General features: G+C 39.1%; 1 protein-coding gene across 29 annotated transcripts in view; it reads left to right on the forward strand.

Moving 5' to 3' along the window:
• The window catches only part of LOC140478823 (disks large homolog 1), a 459,945-nt gene that overhangs the window by 383,114 nt on the left and 50,639 nt on the right, over positions 1-26,192 (forward strand). For all 29 annotated transcript variants that reach the window (XM_072572239.1, XM_072572250.1, XM_072572237.1 and 26 more), the window contains 3 exons: positions 2,974-3,130; positions 4,402-4,504; positions 24,359-24,473. In XM_072572239.1, coding sequence (XP_072428340.1) covers positions 2,974-3,130; positions 4,402-4,504; positions 24,359-24,473 — 375 coding nt within the window. The remainder of the gene's footprint in view (positions 1-2,973; positions 3,131-4,401; positions 4,505-24,358; positions 24,474-26,192) is intronic.

A 26,192-nucleotide genomic window follows, 5' to 3' on the forward strand; every position in this document is an offset into this window, starting at 1 on the left:
AGGTGAATTGGCCATGCTAAATTGCCCGTGGTGTTAGGTTAGGGGTAAATGTAGGGGTATTGGTGGGTTGCCCTTCGGCGGGTCGGTGTGGACTTGTTGGGCCGAAGGGCCTGTTTCCACACTCTAAGTAATCTAAAAAAAGTGCAGAGAATGCTTCCTCGTGTTCTGGTCAACAGTTATCCCTCAAGCAACATAACTAAACCAGACTATATATAATCAGTTTCACGTTGCGGTTTCTAAGATCTTGCTGATGCAGTTTCTGCATGACAGCAGGGATGATACTCCAAAAATAAGTCACTGGCTAGGATGGCCTGTGGCCGTGAAAGATGGCCTTGCATCCAAAATTGAACAACCTACATCTTTGAGCAATAGTTAGATTTGTATTAATTTTAGGTTTAAAAAAATACTTGATCAATAATGTAGAAGTTTGCTGCCCCCTGATGTTGGTCAGCCTGAACAGCAGGTGTGAGGGGAAAATGCAGGTGTATACTGCTGTAAGTGCTTATTTTATCACTGACCTTCCTCAAATTCTAAATAATATTGCCCTTAGTATCTATCAATTTGGCATATTTTGCCCCATCAGAGAAAACTCCATTTTCAGTTCCATCTCTCAACTCAAATTGCTGTGCACAAGCCTTTCCAAATTGCAGTATCTCACATTTAAACTCCATTTGCCAATCCTCAGCCCATTGGCCCACCTGATCAAGATCCCATTGTACTCTGAGGTAATCTTCTTCGCTGTCCACTACATCTCCAATTTTAGTGCCATCTGCAAACATATTAACTCTACCTCCTATGTTCACAGCAAAATCATTTCTATAAATGACAAAAAGCAGTGGAAAACCCAGCACCAATCCATTGGCACATCGCTGGTCACAGGCCCCCAGTCTGAAAAGCAACCATGCACCACTACCTTCTATTTTCAAGCCAGTTCTGTCTCCAAATAGAGTCATAGAGATGTACAGCTTGGAAACAGTCCCTTTGGGCCAAAACATCCATGCCACCAGATATCCCAACCTAATCTAGTCCCACTTGCCAGCACCTGGCCCATATCTCTCCAAACCCTTCCTATTCATATACCTATCCAAGTGCCTTTTAAATGGTGCAATCGTACCAGCCTCCACCACTTCCTCTGGCAGCTCATTCCATACACGTACCACCCTCCACATGAAAACGTTGCCCCTTAGGTCCCTTTTTATATCTTTCCCCTCTCACCCTAAACCAATGCCCTCTAGTTCTGGACTCACCCACCCCAGGGAAAAGACTTTGTTTATTTATCCTATCCATGCCTCTCATGGTTTTGTGAACCTCTATAAGGTCACCCCTCAGCCTCCGATACTCCAGGGAAAACAGTCCTCACCTATTCAACTTCTCCCTATAGCTCAAATCCTCCAACCTTGGTAACGTCCTTGTAAATCTTTTCTGAACCCTTTCAAGTTTCACAACATCCTTCCATTAGGAAGGAGATCAGAATTGCACGCAATATTCCAACAGTGACCTAACCAATAACCTGTACAGTCGCAACATGACCTCCCAGCACCTATATTTAATACTCTGACCAATAAAGGAAAGCATACCAAATGCCTTCACTATCCCTAGTTCTCCCTGTATTCTGTGATCTAACCTTGCTAACCAATCTACCATGAGAAACCTTGTCGAACGCCTTACTGAAGTCCATATAGATCACGCCCATCGTTTTGCTCTCATCAGTCCCCCTTTTCACTTCTTCAAAAAAAAACTCAATCAAGTTAATGCGACACTCTGTCCCATGCCCTACGCTATGTTGTCTATCCCAAATTAGTCCTTGCCTTTACAAATACTTGTAAGTCCTGCCTCTCAGAATTCTCTACAACAACTTGCCCTTCACCATTGTCAGACTCACTGGTGTATAGTCCCCTAGCTTTCCTCATCACCTTTCTCATATAGTGGCACCACATTAGCCAACCTCCAGCACCTCATCTATGGCTATCAATGATGAGTGGGGTAAGGAGTAAATGATAGGTGGGGATAGAGCTCTAAGAGAAAGAAGACAGTTGGACAGACAAAGTAGTGGATAAAAATCTGGTTGGGAGAGTGAATGGCTGTTAATAGAGATGGTTAGTGGTGAACAATAGTGTCTAATGGCAGATTATGTGATAACTAGGCCTGATGTGTGGGGTTGGGGGTGGCAAGACCCTCCCCTCAACTCTATCTTCTCCATATAAACCGATAGCTTCCTAGCTACCGTCAGTTCTGAGGAAGGGTCACCAGACCCAACAATTTAACTCTTGATTTCTCTTCACAGATGCTGCCAGACCTGCTGAGCTTTTCCAGCAACTTCTGTTTTTGTTTCTGATTTACATCATCTGCAGTTCTTTCAGTTTTTATTCCTCGGGACAGTAGATGTTTTCTACTGAAATGCTTAACTTTCGTCTAGCAGTATTCGTTTAGAGCACTTTGGTGGTTTGTCTAAGTAACCATTATCTAGCTGTCCCTTTCTTCAAACCAGTTGGACTGATCATGAGTCTGATTTGGTATATCCAATAGAGAGGAGGAGCAGGAACTGTGGTTCATTTTTCCTGTTGCTTTCCTGACTGGGTTTACGAGGAAAACAACTTAACTGTTCTCTAAATTTTTAAATAATTTCTTCAAGGATGCCACTTGCGGGAAATATGTCTTCCACAAATTCAATTCACGTCCTCTTTTCACACATTTCCACATTTCCTTCTACCTCTAAAAGCCAGAAGAGTGTGAATAGAAGTACACCCAGTGAACCAATGTTTTGAAAGTAACTCTGCCACTATATGGTGTCTGTGTTTATGCCTGCAAGGGCTTTAATAATCTCTCTAACCATTAACTGTATGTTCAACCTTGTCCAGCGAACACTTGGCTTGATCTGAGAAAACATTCTCTAATAATAATTTACTCTAATGAAACAAATTGAGCTGAGTATTTGGTAAGTTGCTTCTTTAACTTTTTTTTTTGTTATTCTAGGGAACCCAGAAAGGTGGTGCTACATCGAGGATCAACTGGTCTGGGCTTTAATATTGTCGGTGGTGAAGATGGGGAAGGAATTTTTATTTCCTTCATATTGGCAGGAGGCCCAGCTGACCTGAGCGGTGAACTAAGAAAAGGGGACAGGATTATTTCGGTACAACTCCCAGCATCTTGAAGTTTAAATTTCTTTATTCCCTGATCAGTCTAGTGGCTTTGTTTTTATGGAATTGCCTTTTGATGGAATTATCAACCCCCTTAAACTTATTTCCTGAATGCCCTGATGCTTTACTCTGCTTCCCAAAACCCATCAATGAACTTCTAATCATTTTTACACATCTATTAAAATCTCAATGGTAACTGCATAGAGAGGGATTGCATGGAATTTTTGACTGTTAACTTATTAAAGCAAAATATCCCACATTTGTTCTGCACATGGATTATCTCTGAAGATCTGTGAAATATTTGAATCAAACCAGTATTGATTAATTTAATTGAGTAGATTCCTTTAATTTATTTTTAATAAGTCAATTTTCACAAGTAAAGAGTTATTATATAAAGTAAAATTTATCCATGCTAGGATTTAAGATTATGGACCAGCAGTGATTTATATTGACATTAGATTGAGAAAGGAGCAATGATTTAAGTAACAGCAATGTTTGTTTCCTGTCTGCAGGGGAAAAAATAATTCTATATTAACACACTAAATTCAAAACAGGAAATGTAAAAACCAAGCAGCTTTGGTACACATTTTCTGTTGGTTAACCGTTTATCTCTTGCATTAATCACATCCATAGAAATCAAAATACGTTTACCTAAAATAGACTATTCTTCTCAATTCAGTGTAAAATTAGGAATAGGTGCTGATAGCACTGTGACGTTTACTGCTGTCTTTGCTTGAAATGGAATATCTAAAGATAAAATTTCACTGTCATCACCACCCCACCCCCCTTTTCCATGTTGCAGTAAACCAACGTTTACAAATAATTTCTTGACTCTTTTGAAGGTGATGGATTTAGCTTTAATCTTTCTTTATCTTGTGCTGTTTAGACTTTTCAGCTGCCTCTGTTTTGTTATGGAATTGTTGAAGCAGACTGTTGATCTGAGGAGCTATATGTTTATTGGATATCAATTTAATGCTTGCAAATAATTTTTTAAAAATACAGATTACACATACACAACAGTTCTTTTAAAGAAATTGTTGGTCTCCTTTTGCACTTCACTGACAGGAGACAGTGAAGCAAGTGTTCAGGATCTCAATCATTAAAAGTTAAATAACTTACATTGAATTTTTAGAAGTGTTAATTATGTAATTATGATGTAACTGATATGCTACTTTCTGAAATTAATATTTGAACATTGCAGGGATGCACAAAAGGTCTGAGTGTTCATTTCAAAACTTGGATTTCAAATCTCTCTTTGATGCAGGTGAATGGTATTGATTTGCGGAGTGCCACTCATGAGCAGGCAGCAGCAGCACTGAAAAATGCTGGGCAAGCAGTCACGATTGTGGCACAATACAGGCCTGAAGGTAAGTGTTTTCGAGCAGTTAAACTTCATTCAGGAAACAAATTAATGTTGTACTTTTATATATAAGTGTTGTGCTACAGCTATATATTTGGTCAACCTTATGCAAGATGTTAAAATAATGAATTAAAATGTCTGGTGTTTCCTGATGAGCGTTTACAAAATATCCTGTCTCTGTTTTCTATTAGTTACTCAGACATGGTTAGCTTTTCAATCTGTCTCCATTGGAAGTGTAATTTCCAATGTATTAATTATGTATAAATTGTTCAGTGAGTGTCTCTCAATAATCCCATTTAAAATTTGCTGATGTACAAGAATGTGAATTTTTGGTTATTGGTTTCATACATTGAAAATGAATCGACGTCTGGTAATATTCTCAAAGAATTGAAGGCTGAGGGGTGATGTTGCAGAGGTTTATAAAATCATGAGGGGCATGGATAGGGTGAATAGCCAAAGACTTTTCCCCAGGGTGGGGGAGTCCAAAACAATAGGGCATAGGTTTAAGGTGAGATGGGAAAGATGTAAAAGGGACCGAAGGAGCAACATTTTCACATCGAGGGTGGTGCGTGTATGACAAAAGTTGTCAGAGGAAGTGGCCAAAGCTGGTACAATTAGAACATTTAAAAGGTATCCAGATTGGTATATGAAGAGGAAAGGTTTAGAGCGATAGGCGCAAATTGCTGGAAAAAATGATTAGAACAATTTAGGATATCTAGTCAGCATGGACAAGTTGGACGGAAGGGTCTGCTTCCGTGCTGTATAACTGACTCTCTAATTGTCTCAAAGAAAGTAATACACTAATGTTCATTATTTTTTTATTAAATTCCATATTATTGCCTTATTTTCATAAATTGGCTATCCGTCGAAGATGAGGATGATTGTCCTTCGTGAGTCACCAAAACCACCTTGAATGTGGGTAGACATTGTAAGCATGTTGGATGCATTGAGAAGGCCCGATCTCTGCTTATGGAGCAGGGTTTAATTTCATCTTAATGGCTAATGATTATTTGGCATTTAGGATTTGAAATTCAGGATGATTATAAACTGAAATTTGATGCAGCCAATCCCCATTGTTGGGTTAAAACAGGAACTGAGCATGGATGTAGACATTCTTTCTAACGATATTTGGATGTATCATTCAGGATCTGTCACTGTTTGTAAATGGAATTATCTAACAAATAGCTTATAGATGTTCATTTAATTGTACTCTACTACGCCTGCTGGAGTGGTCTTCCATTTGTTGCTTGTCATTTGTCAACTAAATCACTTGAGGAAGTCTAACATCTGTGGTGTGAGGATTCAGGAAAATACTTCACAGTTCACAGAACAGTAATTGAGGCAACAAGCAGATAAAGACAAAAAAGCTGCAGATATTGGAATCCAAGATGGGCAAGGAGGAGGCTGGAAGAACACAGCAAAACCAGGCAGCATCAGGTGGCGGAGAAGTCAACTTTTCAGTTTTAACCCTGTGGGTATAACCCTGAAAAAGGGTTATATTCGAAATATTGACTTCCCCACCTCCTGATGTTGCTTGGCTTGCTGTGTTCTTCCAGCCTCCTGCTTGTCTACTAACAAAGCAGTTAAGTCAAACTTACAGATTAAGCAAGGAAGGAAAATTTCTCTGACTTTATTGAGGAACTGAAGGGTAATGGGTATAAGGGAGTAGATGGATTTTATATTGCCATGTGTTTTAAATTCTTTTAAACTGTTCATTTATAGACAGCTTGGTTTGTATTGTGTTTGTGTAATAAACTATTTATTATTAAAACCAAATCTGAAGCTTTGTCTATTTAAGTTTCAGTGAAAGACTGCCATTTTAAATAAAATATGATCTGTCAAGCCAGATTTCATTCTGGAATTTGACTTATTCAGTAATTACATCAGCTAGGATTATAACAGTTTGCAATTGGCTGAGCACTTGGAGGAAGCAACAAGGACGGTGAATGAAGGGGAACCAGTAAATTAGGTGTATTTGGATTTTTAATAAGGCATTCCATAAGGTGCCACATTCCATAAGCTTCCTACTCAAGATAGAAGATTGAGAACGTGGGAATGATTTATTAGCATGGATAAAGAATTGACTACCTAACAGAAAACAAAAAAAGGAAATATTCTATTAGTAAACTAGCGAGTGGAGTGATGCAGGAATCAATATTGCAGCCTCAACAGTTTACAGTCTTCGTTAATGCCTTCAATGACAGTTCAAAGATAAGTAGGAAAGTATGTGTGAGAAGAATGCAGAGTCCACAAAGACGTGTAAGTCACTTAACTGAATGGGCAAAAATTTGGTAGATGCAGTACAATCTGAAAATATGAAGTGCTCACTTTGGAGAAAATAGAAAAACATTATTTAAATGGAAAGAGACTTCAGAGTGCTACTGCACAAAGTGATCTGGGTTTCCTTGTACGTAAATCTCAAAAAAAGCAAACAGAGAAAACAAGTAAGCAAATGGAAGATTTGCCTTTGTAAGGGGGGTGTAGTTTAAATGGAAGGAAGTTTTGCTAGAAGTGTGCAAGGCATTGGTGGAATTGCACTTTGAGTACCTTTTGCCAGGTTGGTCTCCTTGCTTAAGGAGAGATGTAATTTCATTAGAAATTCCATTGCGATATGCTGATTGCTGGGAGGAATGAGTTTTTCACATGTTGCAACTCATAGAGTCATAGAGATATACAGCAGGGAAACAGAACCTTTGTTCCAACCCTTTGTTCCAACCCATCCAAGCCGACCAGATATCCCAACCCAATCTAGTCCTACCTGCCAGCACCCGGCCCATATCCGTCCAAACCCTTCCTATTCATAGACCCATCCAAATGCCTCTTAAATGTTGCAATTGTACCAGCCTCCACCACTTCCTCTGGCAGCTCATTCCATACATGCACCACCCTCTGTGTGAAAAAGTTGCCCCTTTGGTCTCTCTTATATTTTTCCCCTCTCACCCTAAACCTATGGCCTCTTGTTATGGACTCCCTGACCCCAGAGAATAAGCTTTGTCTGTTTATCCTATCCATGCTCCTCATGATTTTATGAACCTTTATAAGGTCACCCCTCAGCCTCCGACGCTCCAGGGAAAACAGCCCCAGCCTGTTCAGCCTCTCCTTATAGCTGAGATCCTTCAACCCTGGCAACATCCTTGTAAATCTTTTCTGAACCCTTTCAAGTTTCACAACATGTTGAATGGGGCTTGATCAGGTGACGTTCAGTTGCTCCCCTTCATGGAGAAATCTAGAACAAGGGACATGAGTTTACAAGTAACGTCTCACATTAAAGAGGGAAATGAATAATTCTCTTTCCATGTGGACACTGGAGGCTGGATCGTTAAATATATTTAAATCTGAGATTTTTGGTTTGCAAGGGAGTGGAGGATTATGGAGAGGCGACAGATAGGCAAGTGACGTTGAGACTGGAATCTGGTTAGTCATGACCATCCTTGATAAGACCATTATGACTATCCATTTGTTAGTCTGCCTCGTTATCTTTGCTTCTTTCAGCTGGATCTATGTTACGTCTTTAGACTGTGGTGAATAGTGAAGATGAAAGCTTTAGACAACATGACGGTATCGATGGTATATGACATTGGCTTATCATCTTTAGAATGTAGTGATCAAACATTAATCGTGAGCTTTTAATTATGAAATGAATACCTATAGTTTGACTCTATAATTGTTTGGGAGTGTGTGCTATAACTCGAGCTTCTTGAAGACATTACCTTTGGTTGAGTGGCTATCCCTTGAGATTATTTTTTATGCTAGGACTACATAATGATAAGTAGTGTCAGGACTTGGGAAAGTTGGAACTTGTTGAATGTTTGTTTCCCCCTCATTCCATGCTTTATATTCACGCAATTAGAAATTTGCAGGGTGCTTTGAAAAGCTGTGGTTCAGGGTCTTCTGTTAGCTTATCATTAACAGAGACTTTCTCTGACTCTATGCCAAGAAAAGACATCTCATTTTCTCACACCACATGTAACAAGACTGATGATATTGCCCCAAGGAATGTTTATTAATTTTGGTGTTAATTATGTTCACCTGAGCAATGTTGCTTTGAGGAGGAGGGTACTGCAGAACAGAAACGATTTATTAATCTTGCCCAGCAAGCCATCAAGGCCCATATGTGGACAGCATTGAATATTATGCTGGAGGAAATAAAACTAAATATTAACTTGCACATTGTGTTAAATTGTTTCTGTTTAACTGGAAGAGGCATTTTACTTGTCACTACAGTTAAGACATCTGTCTGCTCGCACAAAGGTGCAGTGTAACAACTCGGGGCCTTCTGTTAAACATAGTTATTGATATTTAAGTTCAGCAATTGACCAGTATTAGAATGCTATTCCATTGTACATATTTATAAGGATTCTAGATTTCTGTGTATGTTATACATATCACTATACTTAATGTTACTGGACATTCAGCATGGTCTTTGTATTTAATTCTGGAGCTGCCCACTTGTGTTGCAACATGGTGACTGAAAGATTATAAGCACAGTTTGCAATGGCAATAAACCTACATAAAATACACTGAACCTGCTGTTCAAGCATATGTTTAAAATTGTAATTTTTGTGGCTCAGAGTTGTTCTGTCTTCAGCCAAAGCGCTATGTGGCATCTGTTTGAGATGGTTTCTGTAAATCCCAGCAAGCCACAACATTCAAAGTGCTGTCCTAATTGCACTAAATTTGCCCAAAGTGCCTAGAGCCAGTTACAGAGGGGTCTTTCCTAAAACTAGATACGAAGAGTTCAAACTCTTATGAGGTAACTTAGCATGATAAACTCATTTGTTAGTCTTATGTTCAGTTTTAATAAATTGGCTGAGTGGAGCTCTCTGGTGTACAAACCCTTGTATTTTAGATTACTGGCATGCTGGCTTCTACCCAAGATTTTAATATTCACTCATCTACCACCTAGTGTAATTGTTGCAATTGACAGAATTTATTTGAGTAACTTGCAATTAATTGCATAAAATTAGAGTGTATACAATAAAAATATGTATCTAATGTTTTAATGTGTGCATTTTTTTTTAACATTTGGATATAACTATAGAATTCTTTTACTTCATGTTGAGGGAGCAAACTTGCTGGAGTCAATTTTCACAGTTTGTTTTTAGTTCAAAGATTGCAGTTCACAATGATATTATTAGCTGAATTCCTACTTTGTGTTCTTTGTTGTTTACTTTGTGATTATGGAGTAATCTAACCTAATAATAAGACCCATTGTGGTAAGTAGGTAAGTGCTGCATTTTGCTTGTTCTATTGTTTAGACCCAGTTTTTTTTAAAAGGTTACTTTTAGAGGGATGGCAGTGAAGGCAGTGCAATGTTCCTCTTGCAACATGTTTGAGGTAAGGGATGCTGATTACACTTGCAGGAAGTGCACCCATCTGCAGCTCCTCCAAGACCCTGTTAGGGAACTGGAGCTGGAGTTGGATGAACTTAGGATCATTCGGGAGGCAGAGGGGATCATAGATCGGAGCTTTAGGGAAGTAGTAACTCCAAAGATTGCAGACAGATGAGTGACAGTGAGGGGGACTGGCAGGAAGCAGCCAGTGCAGGGACCCCCTGCGGCCGTTCCCCTCAAGAACATGCCATTTTGGATACTTGTTGGGGGGACGACTTACCAGGGGTAAGCAATGGGGCTCAGGCCTCTGGCACGGAGCCTGTCCCCGTTGCTCAGAAGGGAAGGGTGGAGAAGAGCAGAGCAATAGTAATTGGGGACTTGATAGTTCGGGGCACAGATAGGCAGTTTTGTGGGGGCGAGAGAGACTCACGTTTGGTATGTTGCCTCCCAGGTGCAAGGGTATGTGATGTCTCTGCTCGTGTTTTCCGGGTCCTTAAGGGGGAGGGGGAGCAGCCCGAAGTCGTGGTCCATATTGGCACCAACGACATAGGTAGGAGGAGGGCTGAGGATGTTAGGCGGGCTTTCAGGGAGCTAGGTTGGAAGCTCAGAGTTAGAACAAACAGAGTTGTTGTCTCTGGGTTGTTACCCATGCCACGTGATAGAGAGTCGAGGAATAGGGGGAGAGAACAGTTAAACGCGTGGCTACAGGGATGGTGCAGGAGGGAGGGATTTCTGTATCTGGATAACTGGGGTTCTTTCTGGGGAAGGTGGGACCTCTATAAACAGGATGGTCTACACCTGAACCTGAGGGGCACCAGTATCCTTGGCGGGAGGTTTGCTAGTGCTCTTGGGGGGGGTTTAAACTAACTCTGCAGGGGCATGGGAACCTAGACTGTAGCTTTAGGGTGCAGGACCTGGAGTGTAGGGAGGTTAGGAACATGGCATCAATCTCAAAGGAGGGTGCCTGTAAACAGAAAGGTGGCTTGAAGTGTGTATACTTCAATGCAAGAAGTATACGAAATAAGGTAGGTGAACTTGCAGCGTGGGTTGGTACCTGGGATTTCGATGTTGTGGCTATAACAGAGACATGGGTAGAACAGGGACAGGATTGGCTGTTGCAGGTTCCAGGGTTTAAATGTTTTAGTAGGGTCAGAGGTGGGGGTAAAAGAGGGGGAGGTGTGGCATTGCTTGTCAAATATAGTATTACAGCGGTGGAAAGGACGATGGATGAAGACTCGCCATCTGAGGTAGTTTGGGCTGAGGTTAGAAATAGGAAAGGTGAGGTCACCCTGTTAGGAGTTTTCTACAGGCCTCCCTAATAGTCCTAGAGACGTAGAAGAAAGGATTGCGAGGATGATTCAGGAGAAGAGTGAAAGTAATAGGGTGGTTGTTATGGGGTCTTTAACTTTCCTGATATTGACTGGGAAAGCTATAGCTCGAGTTCGTTAGATGGGTCGGTGTTTGTCCAATGTGTGCAGGAGGGCTTCCTGATACAATATGTAGACAGGCCAATAAGAGGTGAGGCCATACTGGATTTGGTTCTGGGTAACGAACCAGGCCAGGTGTTAGAATTAGAGGTAGGTGAGCACTTTGGGGACAGTGACCACAATTCAGTGACTTTTACTCTAGTGATGGGGAGGGATAAGTGTGCACTGCAGGGCAAGAGTTATAGCTGCGGGGCAGGGAAATTATGATGCGGTGAGGCATGACTTAGGATGCGTGGCTTGGAAAAGTAGGCTTCAAGGCAAGGGCGTAATTGATATGTGGAGCTTGTTCAAGGAGCAACTATTGAGTGTCCTAGATAAGTATGTACCTGTCAGGCAGGGAGGAAAGGGTCGTGTGAGGGAGCCATGGTTTAATCAGGAATTGGAATCCCTTGTTAAATGGAAGAGGGCGGCCTATGTAAAGATGAGGCGTGAAGGTTCAGTTGGGGCGATTGAGTGTTATAAGGTAGCCAGGAAGGTTCTGAAGAGAGAGCTAAGAGCAGCAAGGAGGGGACATGAAAAGTCCTTAGTTGGTAGGATTAGGGAAAACCCTAAGGCTTTCTACAGGTATGTCAGGAATAAAAGAATGACCAGGGTAGGAATAGGTCCAGTCAAAGATAGTAGTGGGAAGTTGTGTGTGTGGAGACTGAAGAGATTGGGGAGATACTGAATGAATACTTTTTGTCAGTATTCACTCAGAAACAGGACATTGTTGCCGATGTGAATACTGAGTCACAATTAATTAGAATGGACGGCTTTGAGGTATGTAGGGAAGAGGTGTTGGAAATTCTGGAAAGGGTGAAAATAGATAAGTGCCCTGGGCCTGGTGGCATTTATCCCAGGATTCTCTGGGAAGCAAGGGAGGAGATTGCAGAGCCATTGGCCTTGATTTTTATGTCCTCCTTGTGTACAGGAATAGTGCCAGAAGACTGGAGGATAGCAAATGTGGTTCCCTTGTTCAAGAATGGGAGTAGGGATAATGCTAGTAACTATTGGCCGGTGAGTCTCACTTCTGTTGTGGACAAAGTCTTAGAGAGAATTGTAAGGGATAGGATTTATGAACATCTGGATAGGAATAATGTGATCAGGGATAGTCAGCATGGTTTTGTGAAGGGTAGGTCATGCCTTACAAACCTTATTGAATTCTTCGAGAAGGTGACTAAGGAGGTGGATGAGGGGAAAGCAGAAGATGTGGTGTATATGGATTTTAGTAAGGCATTTGATAAGGTTCCCCATGGTAAGCTACTGCAAAAAATACGGAGGTATGGCATTGAGTTGGAGGTTTGGATTAGGAATTGGCTGGCTGGAAGAAGACAGAGGGTAGTAGTTGATGGTAAAGGTTCATCTTGGAGTGCAGTGACTAGCGGTGTTCCACAAGGATCTGTTTTGGGACCATTGATGTTTGTAATTTTTATAAATGACCTGGAGGAGAGGCTAGAAGGTTGGGTGAGCAAGTTTGCGGATGATACAAAAGTCGGTGGAGTTGTTGACAGTGAGGAAGGATGTGTCACGTTACAGCGGGATATAGATAAGCTGCAGAACTGGGCAGAAAGGTGGCAAATGTAGCGAAATGTGAGGTGATCACTTTGTTAAGAGTAACAAAAAGATGGGGTATTGGGCTAATGGTCGGAAACTTGGTAATGTGGATGAGCAGAGGGATCTTGGTGTCCATGTACACAGATCTTTGAAAGTTGCCACTCAGGTAAATAGTGCGGTGAAGAAGGCATATGGCGTACTGGCTTTTATTGGTAGAGGAATTGAGTTCCGGAGTCCTGAGGTCATGTTACAGTTGTATAAGACTCTGGTGCGGCCGCATCTGGAGTATTGTGTACAGTTTTGGTCGCCATACTATAGGAAGGATGTGGAGGCACTGGAACGGGTGCAGAGGAGGTTTACCAGGATGTTGCCTGGTATGGTAGGAAGATCGTATGAGGAAAGGCTGAGGTACTTGGGGCTGTTTTCATTGGAGAAAAGAAGGTTTAGGGGTGACTTGATAGAGGTGTACAAGATGATTAGGAGTTTAGATAGGGTTGACCATGAGAACCTTTTTCCACGTATGGAGTCAGCTATTACGAGGGAGCATAGCTTTAAATTAAGGGGTGGTCGGTATAGGACAGATGTTAGGGGTAGATTCTTTACTCAGCGAGTCGTGAGTTCATGGAATGCCCTGCCAGTAGCAGTGGTGGACTCTCCCTCTTTATGGGCATTTAAATGGGCATTGGATAGGCATATGGAGGATAGTGGGCTAGTGTAAGTTAGGTGGGCTTGGATCAGCGCAACATCAAGGGCCAAAGGGCCTGTACTGCGCTGTATTCTTCTATGTTCTATATGTTCTATGTTCTATATCAAAGCTGGAGGCCATCCAGTCCAATGTCCTTTTTGCTAGCTCTTTGAAAGAACAACCCAATAATTTTTAAGCTTAATGATGACTAACTGAATTATCAGAGGTTAAACTGTGTACATGCCTCTTTGTTTTGGGTGCATGGAAGATCTGTTGCTTACAACTAAATTCTAAATATGTGTATTTCAAAAAGCATCACTCCTTGAAGCGATTGCAAAAGCTTCAATTAAAAGCTATTTTGGGCATAAACTTCTTTGTTTATAAATGTAGTCATTTGGTTCATAGCTCACTTTTAATGGTGATAAAGCAATTCCTACTTCTGTGGACTGAGTTGAAGAAGGTCTTGAAGCTTCACAAACTAAGTCTTCTGGCATAATGGGGTGGTTAATTATTTATTTATCATCTTTATACCAAGTGGCAACAGCAAGTTTTGGTGGTGCACTGTTTGGATATTTTGAAAATTATTATTTTAAAAGTTGTAATATTTTATTCATTCCAATGTATATTAAAACAAGAAACTGATGAAAGGTGCATTAATAAATATTATCATTTTTGGAAGTTGGATTCTAAAATGAAGACAGAGGTATTTTGGTCAAAAAGGTCAGTCATTCTGGAACATTGACCTAAATTCATTATTACTAAGAAGCTATTTGACTTCAGCCAGTTGCTTAGCAGAACCCTCTGGTCTTGATCAATAACATGGCTATACCGTGGGGTTTATGTCAAGCAGAACAAATGCCTGAAAAAACAGCCCTCCTCCTAGAAGGAGAGCAGATTACAATTTAGGGGAACCATTCATTTCAGCAGAACTGTTTTCTACTCTTTGGAGTTTTCAAGCCAGGACAACTCATGTTGCATCTTCAAGTTATTAGAAATGAGAAAGTCCAGGCCCTCACAACTGTGAAACTTTATTCCTGCAGATGCGAAGAGGAGTTAAAAAATTGTCTCTACGGTCAAAAGATGAGAAACTGGAAGGAGTCAGTTAAGTGGAAATCTAGAGTTGAGGTAGAAATATAAATTAACATACCAGCTGCAGATCTGAAACAAAAATAAAGTGCTGGAGAAACTCAGCAGGTCTGGCAGGATGTATGGAGAGAAAAATTTGGCATTTTGAGTTCAGTGACACTTTAGAACTGAAAGCAACTGGGAAATTATGATATTTATGCTAATCATGGGGTGGATATGGAGTGGTAGGGCAGGGAACCATCTCACCTCTTTTTCTTCCCACTCAAAAAAAAAGTCATTGGCATAAATGTCAACATTTCATATCTGCTTTCAATTCTGACAAGATATCACCAAATTCAATGTTAACTCTGTTTTCCTCATGTTCTGTCAGACCACCTGTGTTTCTCCAGCACTTTGTTTTTAGTCAAAAAAGAATTCTCTGGGGTTGAGACTCTAATATATAGCATTGGGAAGCAGTTTGAACTTTGACTTGCTGCTGTGTTACTATTTTCCCAACTATTAATCTAGAAACTCAACTAACGTCCTCAGGGTGCGGGTTCGAAAACCACCGCAGCAGATGGTGGAACTTGATCTAATACAAAATAGTCAATCGCCAAGCTTTTCTACGACACTGGCATCTACATGACCATGTAGAAAATTACGAGTTATGTCCTTCACAAAACAAGCTGGACAAATCTAACCAGGCCAAATACTGTCCCATCAGTCTACTTTCAGTTAACAGTAAAGTGATGGACTGTGTCATCAACATTCCTGATGAAGGGCTTTTGCCCAAAACGTCAATTTTCCTGCTCCTCGGATGCTGCCTGACCTGTGCTTTTCTAGCACCACTCTAATCTAGACTGTGTCATCAACAGTGGGTTCAGCAATCAGCAGGCTTCAGCTGATAAGTGGCAAGTAACATTCATGCCACACAAATTCCAAGCTATGACCATCACCAATAAAAGGCAATCCAACCACCATCCCTTGAAACTCAATGGTGTTACAACTGCTGAATCCCCCTATCAACATCCTTAGGGTAACCACACACCAGAAATGCAACTAATCACAGTGGCTACAAGAGCAGGTCAGAGGCTAGAAATATTGTGGCAAGTAACCCGCCTGATTGCCCAAAGCCTGTCCACCATCTATAAGGCACAAGTCAGGAGTGTGATGCAATAATCCCCATTTGCCTACAGCTCCAGTAACATTCATGAAGCTTGACACAATCTAGGGCAAAGCAGCCTTCTTGATTGGCACCACAACCACAAGTATCTATACCCTCCACCACCGATGCTCAGTCGCAGTCGTGTGTACTATCAGCAAGACGCACTGCAGCAATTCACCAAAGATCCTCAAACGGCATCTTCTAAACCTTATTCCATCTAGAAGACTAAGAGTAGCAGATACTTGGGAATACCACCACCTGCACGTTCCCCTCCAAGTCACTCACCATCCTGACCTGGAAGTATATGTTTCTGTTATTTTACTGTCACTGGGTCAAAATCCTCGAATTCCCTCTCTTATGGTATTGAGTTTCAACCAGCTGTAGGTGGACTGCAGCGGTTTAAGAAGGTAGCTCGCCACCACCTTCTCAAGGGCACCTAGGGATGAGCAATAAATGCTGGCCAGCCAGCGACATCCATGACTCATGAGTGAATTTTAAAAAATGTCTTCTATATCACTTGATTTATTTTTATTTTCAATAACTGTTGTGCAGTATTTTATGATCAGAGTTGATGGTACGACTGAACAAGCCAGATCCCTGAATGACATCTGACTTAATAAATAATATTTTAATTCTTGTAATTGGTTTAGCGTGGTTATTCTCTTAACCATATTCACAGGAGGTTCCAGATGTTCTTAAGCAACACAACTTATGTTGATAACAGAAAAAAAGTTTACTTTCTCACCTGCTGGTCTGGGAACTATAGACCAGCAGTTTTAATGTTGGGTATTGAAAAATTGTTTGAGTCCATTGTTCAGGAAGGAGCAACAGGACGTTTGAAAAGTCAAAGTGCAATCCATAAGAGTCAGCATGATTTTGTGAAGAGTAAATTGTGATTGTCTATTTTGTTAGAGTTCTTTGAAGATGTAACAAGCAAATTGAGGTTCCTTTAGATGTCAGGTACCTGGACTTCCAAAAGACATTTGATATGGGGCTGTGCAAAAGGTTAATACAAAAGTAAGATCACATGGGTTATGGGTAGTATATCAGCTTGAATAGAGGGATTTGTTAACCAACAGAAAGCAGAGAGGCAGAATAAATGGGTCTTTTTTTCTGGTTGACAAGACGTAACTGGTGTGGTGCTATAGGGTTAGGCCCTTGGGGCCCCAACTGTCTGCAGCCTGTATTAATGTCTGAGATGCAAGGACAGAATATACTATAGCCATATTTGGAGATGATACAAAAATAGGTGGAAAAGCTACGTTGTGATGAAGAAATAAGAAATTTACAAACAGGTGTGGATACCTTAGCTGAACAGGCCAAGATTTGACAGATGGGGATTTATACGGTTAAGTTCAAAATTATCCATTTTGGTTAGAAGAATAGAAAAACAATTTATTATCTAAATAGAGGGAATCTTCAGAATATTTCTTTGCAGAGAAATCTGGGTGTCCTCATGCATGAATTGTAGAAAACTAGTATGCAGATACAATAGGCAAATTAAATTTTGGTATTTATTGCTAAAGCAATGGATTATCAAGGTAGAGTGGTATTGTTGCAACTGTACAAGATATCTGGAGTGCTGCATATAGTTTTGGTTCCCTCTTCTTTGAGGAAGATTGTAATTGCATTGGAGGCAGTTCAGAGAAGATTCACTCGATTAATTCCAGAGATTAAAGGCTTGTTTTATGAGAAGAGATCAGAAGGATGAGTGGAGGTCTAATAGAGTTATATAATATGCTAATAGGGATTGACAAAGTTGAGGTAGAAAAGATGTTCCCTTTCTGGGGCAATCTAGAACAAGAGGTCATAGTTTAGGCTAAAGGGTAGGATTTAGAACAGATGAGGAATTACTTCTCTCAAAAGTTTGTGAATCTGTGGAATCACTACTCCAGAGTACAGGGGATACTGGGGCACTGAAATTTAAAGAGATAAGCAGACAGGTTTTAAATAGTAATGGGTTGAATGGTTTTCGAGAGTGGTGGTGAGGCTGAGGTAAGATCAGCCATGTTCTTATGAACGATGGAGTAGACAAGGGTCTGAATTCCCTACTCTGCTTAATTCTTAGGTTCTTAATGATAAAATCTTAGTTTCAGCTCCAAATCCTTCCAAAAAAAAATCCCAGTATCTCTAATATTGTGTATTATCCAGGATCTTGTGTTTCTGTATTGACTGATTAATGTCCAGTCATGGCCTGGAACTTTGCATGGAACTGTGCAAAGATACAATGGGTTCCATACGTGGGCATGGAAGAGTGAGGACATGTGTTAGCACCTTCGTATGTTAATAAAATGAGCTGTCTTCCAGACCTTCAGGTGGTGCTCAGTTATATAAGAACACAATATAACAGCTGAGGACTGTGGTCAGTGTTTCGCTGAGGACCTATCATCCAGAACAATCTTCTCCTGGCCAAGCTATTCCAGTGCAACTGCAACATTGGTAGCTCGACAACAATTTGTAGAATTGCTCAAGTATGTCCTGTACACAAAATGCAAGACTAATCCAATCTGTCAACTAAACACTCCATCAGTCTATTAATCATCAGCAAAGCAATGAAAGTTCTTTTCAGCATTTCTATCAGGCAACACTTGAATAGCCATGACCTAGTCACTGTGCTCATTACAGTCTTGGCCCAAACATGGACAAAACTGCATAATTAAAGAGGAGTTCTTGGCCTGCTACAACCTTTTTTTTTTAAAATGACTGTTGAAACTGCTGTTTCGTCTTCCACTTATCATGGATTAATCTGAACATTAATGTTCATATTAAGAAAGACTGTTTGTTCATTAGTCTCAGTAATGAAATAGTCCTCTGATAGAGTGAATTGTACAAGTGTCACTTCTTATAATGCTGTTAATTCTAATAAACATTAAATAAGCTACTTTTCAAATATTTTCTGAGGACAATCAAATAGAAAGCACAGGACATAATTTCAGATCCTTCGAAATATTTATACACGATGCAAGTTGCTTGCATCGCTTGTTACATAAATTGAATAATTAAGCTTAATATTAATACATGTAACCTACTTCACTAGTCAAATATTTGCACCATCATTATACAGTAATTGGTCTGTGCAAGAAGAAGCTGATATTAAAAAGGGCTTATGAGTTATTGTTTTCATTGTCTTGCTATGTAAATGTATCTATTAAAATTGAATTTTGGTGATAAAAACATAAATATAAGTATAAAAACTTAGATCTGCAGTGTATGTCTAAATCAACTAGAATGGAAATAGAAGTTGGCCTTCAACCCCATGATTTTAGGGTAAAAAGACCCTCACATTCTGTAGAGATGGTGCAAAGAAGAAAAGATAGTGCCAACTGTTTAAGGCCAGTGGTTGGACCAAAACGTGACCAATAATTCCAGTTACTCACCTCTAAAAAGAGAGAATTTTGGTGGGGATAAGTAGAACCATTCAGAGGTATCTGCAATATTAAATTTTATAATACGCCCAAACTCATGCACCAAATTTAATCTATTAAGTAAAGCATCCACTGGGATGCTTTATTTAAAAGATTTTCTGGATTAGCAGTTGTGTTACTAGCCCTTTCCTCTGAGGCTGAGACTAATGCTGCAATGCAGAAATTCAGATCTCTCCATAGTACCGGGAGATTAAAATTCACTGAAGTATATAAATCTATGATTGGTAATAGTGACCATAAAACTACTGAGTTGTTGTTGAATTGTCAATCTCTTCATTAATTTTTTTTTAAGGAATGAAATGTGCTAAGCATGCCCAGTTTGATCTCTGTGTGACTCCATGTTCAGCAACATAGTTGATTCCTAGCTGCCATCTGAAATAGGCTAGCAAGCCACTCAAGTTTACCAATCTATAATAGAAATCTTTAATAAGAGTAAAGCTGGCCAGATGTCAGCCCATGATTTGGGTTCCACAAAGTTACAGTCAGTCCAGTAACTCTTGCTCAGTCTTCCTTGCTAATATTTGGAAGCACATAAAAATTGGGAGTGTAGTTCCATTAGCATAGCTTTACATGGTCATAGTCACCAAATCATCCACTTACCCCAGCAGTACACCACAGTGCTCCGCAGTCAGGAGGAAATGATCTTGAGTTTACACATTGAAGTCAGATTCTTAAAAAATCTCATGATATTAAATCACACGTGGGTTGGTATTCTGGAAAGGTTCCAACAGGTTGGAAATTGCTAATGTAACATCTTTATTCAGGACAGGAGGGAACCAGACTAAAAACTGGCCAGTTAGCCTCATGTGTATCATAGGGAAAATGATGGAATCCATTATTATGGACATAATAGTTTACTTACAAGGTCACAATACAATCACGTGGAGCTAACATGTATATATAAAAGGGAAATTATGTTTGACTGATTTGTTCATATTCTATTTGAAAGTACCAAGCAAAATGTTAGCTATGCTGTATTTGGATTTCCAAAAGGTATTCAAGAACGGAGATAAGCAGAAAATTAATCAGCTATAGAGTAATGAAATATGTGGAATTTATTGCCACAGAAGGCTGTGGAGGCCAAGTCATTGAGTATATTTAAGACTGAGATAGATTGGTTCTTGAGTATCAAGGGTTATGGAGAGAAAGCAAGAGAATGGGGCTGAGAAACTTATCTGCCATGATTGAATGGTGGAGCAGACTCAATGGGCTGAATGGCCTAATTTTTGCTCCTATGTATTATGGTCTTAAGCTTACATTGCAGATTATTAAACAGAATAAGAGCTCATGGTGTAGGGGGTTCCACCTTAGCATTGATACTGGATTGGTTAGCTAATGAGAAGCAAATGGTAGAGATAAATGGGTCAATTTTGGGTTTGCAAGCTGTTACTAGTGGATTGCCACAAGAATCAGTGCTAAGCTTGTGCCTGTGCAACACATATCAAAGATTTGGATGAAAGGACCAAATGTATGCTGACTAAATTTGTTGATGACATAAAGATAGGTAGGAAAGAAAGTTTTCAGGAATACAGTACATAGATTCTATAGAGGGAATTAGGTTAACTCAGCAAAATCTTCTCCAATGCAGTTTAATACAGGGGGATCTGATTTATGAGTGTCTGACTTATGAGCACTCATACTTATGAATGTGATCTCATATAGAGGTGTAATTTTACAGACCCAATGTGAACATTTCTTTTACTTACAAACTGCTCCTTTATGTTGTCCTGCATTGTATTGCAATCTGTGAATGGACTCCAGAATGGAACCTGTTTATAACCCAGGGACTGTCTGTCAAATTTGGGGAGGAAAAGAAAAACAGTGTTGAAGATTTATTTTTTTTTCTAGAGTGGTACATTTGTAAAGCAAAGAAGTTACCCTAATTTTATGTTGCTTTGATCAGACAACGATGCACATTATATACAGTTGTAAGAGCTGTATTATAGAAAGGGGAAAGGGCTCTGGAGACTATGTATAAATAATTTACAAGCCTGATCACTTTTCTTTGACTGCTCTATTCAAGTTATTTAAAATCGATGTTTGACACAGTAGATGAGCTTCCATTTGCAAGCAGAACAAAGTAAAAATCAATTCTTGTACTTCCATGACACTGGGCCAGTCCTGGGGCTCCCTACATATAACTGCTTCACCACAAGAGACCTTCACTGTCATGTCAAAGGCAACCGTAGATGCATTTTAAAAAGTCTTGCCCATGTTTGTAATGACTCATTTTATAATTTTAAAAATAAAATACAAAGTTGTTTTCATAACTATGTACTTTAGAGATTTATGATGGTGATATTGCATAAGTTGGACCTTAAATTTGTTTATTTTTAGCAATGTGGGTCAGTCACTGAACATCCACAAGAGGCTGCCAGCTCATATTTAACACAACAAATAAAATGTTAAACAAAGTGTGAATTATATTACATTATACATGGCAAAAAAATTGAAAAAGATTGAATTCCAGACAACAGAAGTCGAATTCACATCATTCCTTGTAACCCAGCAATATGCTTAAAAGCACCCAGACTTCAGTGAGGAGTTACCAGTGTCTCCAATCCGAGGCTCCTTGCTCAGATTCGGGCTAGTACAGCTGCAATCTGTTTCCTTTCAGTAAATTCTTGTGCAGTTAAGAATGGCTTTTAGCTCCATCTGGTGTCTCTCTTTGAGACACTCAAAACAAACTGTGAACTAAATACACTACTCCTCAAATTCTCAAAGCCCATTGTGTCCAAACTTTTCATTCTCTGGCATACACCATGCTGACTAACTTTCTAGAATACTCTGTTTCTGTCTGTACATCATTGGACCTTGTCACTAATCAACAGCAGTTTTTATTAACATTTTTTATGCACTCCACTGGTGAACTCAACTCTTAAATAATTCATTAAAATGCTTATAAAACAAAGAAGAGCTCCCAATTTCTCCTCATCTCACAAGAACACTCAAAAGTCAAACCAAATTGTGTCTTCCCCCATACAACAGAAAATAAGTACACTTAGTTGTACATTGTTTTTAACACTGGGATGAATACTGCCTGCCTCTCGCCTTGGCCTTGGGGAAAAAATGATGGATACCACAATGGGAAGCTAAGCAAGGGAGGGCATGACAACTGTTTAATTAGCTAAAAAGGGTGAAGGATGAGAAACAAACATTTCTTGCGACAGTAGAAGCAAGACTTAATTTTGTTCCTTTAGCAATTCTAGATGCTTGGATTAGCAGTACAAAGAAAACTCAAAATATTTTGTTTGTTTAAATCAGTTTTTTCACATGCAAATCACATGCAAATAAGCTTACTCGAGCTTTATGTTTGAGTCCTTATGATTACCTACATTAAGACTTGCATGAACGTTATCTGTAAATTGATTAGTATATTAAAATTACATCTTTCTAGACATCTCTTCTCGATCATTGGATTTTAACTGATAATTATCCTGTAAACATCAGCCAGGTAATGGAACAATGCATCTCTGTAGAGTCTGGTTGCATCTGTCACGATGTTTTAGTTTCAAGTCTATGACCTCCATTGTGGCATAGAGAATCACTGCTCAGAGCTGCTTGGAACTCAGTGTGCAGTGATCAGATGTTCACATTGACTGTTAATAGAAGAATGAGTGGAATTTCAGGAGCGGTATTTCAAATGATGCATTAAAGGTAATTTAAGATATTTGTAGTGCCAATGGATTTTGAACTGGGTTCAACAGAAAGCAAGTGAAGTTGTCCATGTGTGAATTTATTTTTTTTATTTTGGAAGGTATCTTTCTACAAAACCTGAATTCAGACTCTGTAGCTAAAATTAGCAGTTCAGAATTGCAGTAGTTACTCTATGGAAATACGCTTTATGATGTTGGTAATGGTGCTTATTTAGGACAACAGAGAAGAATTCTATTAATTAAAGCCTAAAACAAGTAATCAGTGATATGCACCTTAATAATTAAAGTATTGAATGGCATTGGCACTTGCTTAAATACTGTTTGTATCAAATCCAGGTTTCTTTTCAGGAGTGCTGTTGTATTATTTAAATTTAGTACATCTGGAATTAGTTTTGTGATGTGTATTAATCTCTCAAGGTTTTGAATTAAGATTAGAGCTGGAAGGTTTGTAGCATGACATTTTCGATCATCTGAAATGTCGACAGCTGGTCTGTTCTGTTTTATTCTCTTACTTTAAAATGCTGAGGTTTATTTTGTTAGAAATGCAAGGATTGTGAAGTGTGATTGTTTGCAGTACATACTGTGCACCTTCTAATTACAGAACAATGAGATAATTCAGTGTGGCAACTTGTTTTTTCACTTCAATGCTGTTTATATTTGCAATATTAATGCTTGTAATTGTTGATGTTCAGAATTTTACTTTAATTTATTTTGGTCTGTTTTGCCTGGTTCAATGATTTAACATTAGCATTTAGCCCCAGTGTGAAACACGTTGTGTTAAAAGATATGATGAATATGTTCATTGTTAAGTGGAAGTGAGTTACAGGCAATAATTTACTTAAGAAGCTCAGGTAAGCCATGCTGAAGTGATTTATAATTATCTTTGGAGTTCCAAGACTTTAAAATCCTTGAAACTTCTTGTATCACTTGTGTTGTATCACTTGGTTTATACCAAGTCTTATTTTGTCATGTAATTTTGTTGTTGATGGCAGTTATTTCTGGTGGCACCAATCAATGTGCTGCACATCTTTAGTGCACTGTAACTTCTTGTAAGATCATTAATAATCCTCCTTTTGTTTTGTTAAACAATGACAAATTTACTATTTAAGCAATTTAGTTTGATGTACGTCACAATGTTTTCATGTAAGTTTTACATGGGGCCCAAGAGCTATCTGGACTGATACATTGTTAATTATGTACGTTTCCAGTTGTATTTTCATTTCTGCATAGTGCTGGAATAGAAAATAATCCATCTTCAGAAATACTTTAACTTTGCTTTCACTGCTATTGATAGATGATACTCTTCTCATTGTGTCCTAACCTCTAGACCTGAGGAGGGGTTATATGGAGTTAATGCAGTGCTCCTTGTGCAAATGTATAAGTGAGAATAGCCCCTTGATTAGTTAGTAACTCACCATCCAGTATTAGAACTATTAATTTTGAACAGTAATCATTTTGCTTTTAGAAGAGCTATGATGTGTATATTCATTTTAGGAATTTTTGTTTCTCCAGAATACAGCAGATTTGAAGCCAAAATCCATGATCTACGGGAGCAGATGATGAACAGCAGCATTAGCTCAGGATCAGGGTCGCTGCGCACCAGCCAGAAGCGATCCCTTTATGTCAGGTAAAAACAGGCAAATTAATGCTCTAGTATTGAAAAGAGAGCCCATTGGGTACTGTGCTCTTTAAATTACAAATTGTTCTGGGCTGCTGTACAGTTCCCAATTGATGTTAATCCTTACTTAGCAATCTCAAGGATTCAATCTATTTCTATCCTTATGTATTGAAGGTATCATATGCTTGACATTAAAAGAGGACAGGTGTGTCTCAGCATTACATTGCCATACATAAAAATGCAAGATCTCTTTGTAGTTTTCCAATGTCTTTAATGTGTCAGGTTCATTATGAACACTGCATCTTAAATTATTTTCCATTCTATTGTATGTTCTGTAACTGTTTTCCAGAAATGGCATCATTACAATTAATTATCTACTTTTTGAATAGATTGCAACACTTGAGTTGAATGCTAGTTTAATTGATGCCTTGAAGGTCATTAAACTCAGGTCTGGCACCATCTGTGCAGGGAAACCAGAATCAACGTTTCAGATCCAGCAACCTTCTAAGTTACAGCCAGACCTGCTAGGTTTCTCCAGCAATTTTTTTTAAAGTTTCTTTTGTTTTCTAAAGAGAACTCTGTGTTGGCAGCCATGTGATTAGAAGAATTGGAACAACTAAAATATACTCCTTGAGAAAAAGTCTTGAAATTTATCTATGATCGAAAGAGAATTTATTGAGTATTCTTGGGTTGTACAGAGGAGTGAAAACCATTTTAATGACAGCAACTGCGATTTACAAAACTGAAATACATTTTACACAGCTATTGTACTGATGCAACAGTGGAATGTAAGAACTTGAAATTTATGTTTGATATATCAGTAGCCATTTAAGAACTTTAATGATCTTTTATTCAGAATAAATATATATTATCCTGACTAAATCCAATTATTGATGGCAAATGTTTACATATGAGGCACACAAATCTAAGCACATGCAATTTGTTGGGGAAAAGGAGTACCTGGTTTGTCACCACTGATTTTGTAAACACTTTTCTGATATTTAATAATATCAGAAAAGTCCTGCCAGGATTTGTTTGTGTTATTACTATGTGAATGAACATCTATCAGGTTGTTTAGATGGCTACTGACAAACTAAATCACAAACCACTGAAGGAGTGTTCTATCAGAATACATCGTAAAGCAATTAAAACTCTGAAGCTACTTGCAGTTTTTCTTTGCAAGTATCCAGAACCAGTTCAGAATCAAAAACTTTGGGGGCCCGTAAGGGCAAGGAGGTGAGAATAAATGACACCTTTGGCTTGAATGTACAGGTTCTTGTTTTGGGTAATTTTATTGTCAGAAGTAAGTGAAAGATAACCAAAGCTGTTGAAACAAACAAACTGCTTTGTATGTTTTATGTGGATGATTGGCTGACTAGTTGGTAAAACCAAATTTAAAACTGACAGCAACAGTTTGTCAGCAAAAAACAGAAAGAAGCAAACTTAACCTGAATTAGAGAAAGCAGTTTCTCACCTAGTGAATGATAAATTTCATGATTTTTCTCATGATGATTGAAGGATTAATTATGTAAGTTGCATCATATTTCTCTCATAGAGTTAGAAATGCCTCTCAATAATAGCATTTGAGTGCAATATTTTTACTGTGTACTAAATGTCGATTTTGAAAGTGTTTCATTTTACAGTGTCATGATGGTATGTAAAATGCCTTTATCTGCTGAACTTTGGCTAACAGCCCTAGGAGTATGTGCAGTTGTTGTACTGCTTAAA

This window comes from Chiloscyllium punctatum, chromosome 6 (genome assembly GCF_047496795.1).
Source record: "Chiloscyllium punctatum isolate Juve2018m chromosome 6, sChiPun1.3, whole genome shotgun sequence".
Classification (NCBI taxonomy): domain Eukaryota; kingdom Metazoa; phylum Chordata; class Chondrichthyes; order Orectolobiformes; family Hemiscylliidae; genus Chiloscyllium; species Chiloscyllium punctatum.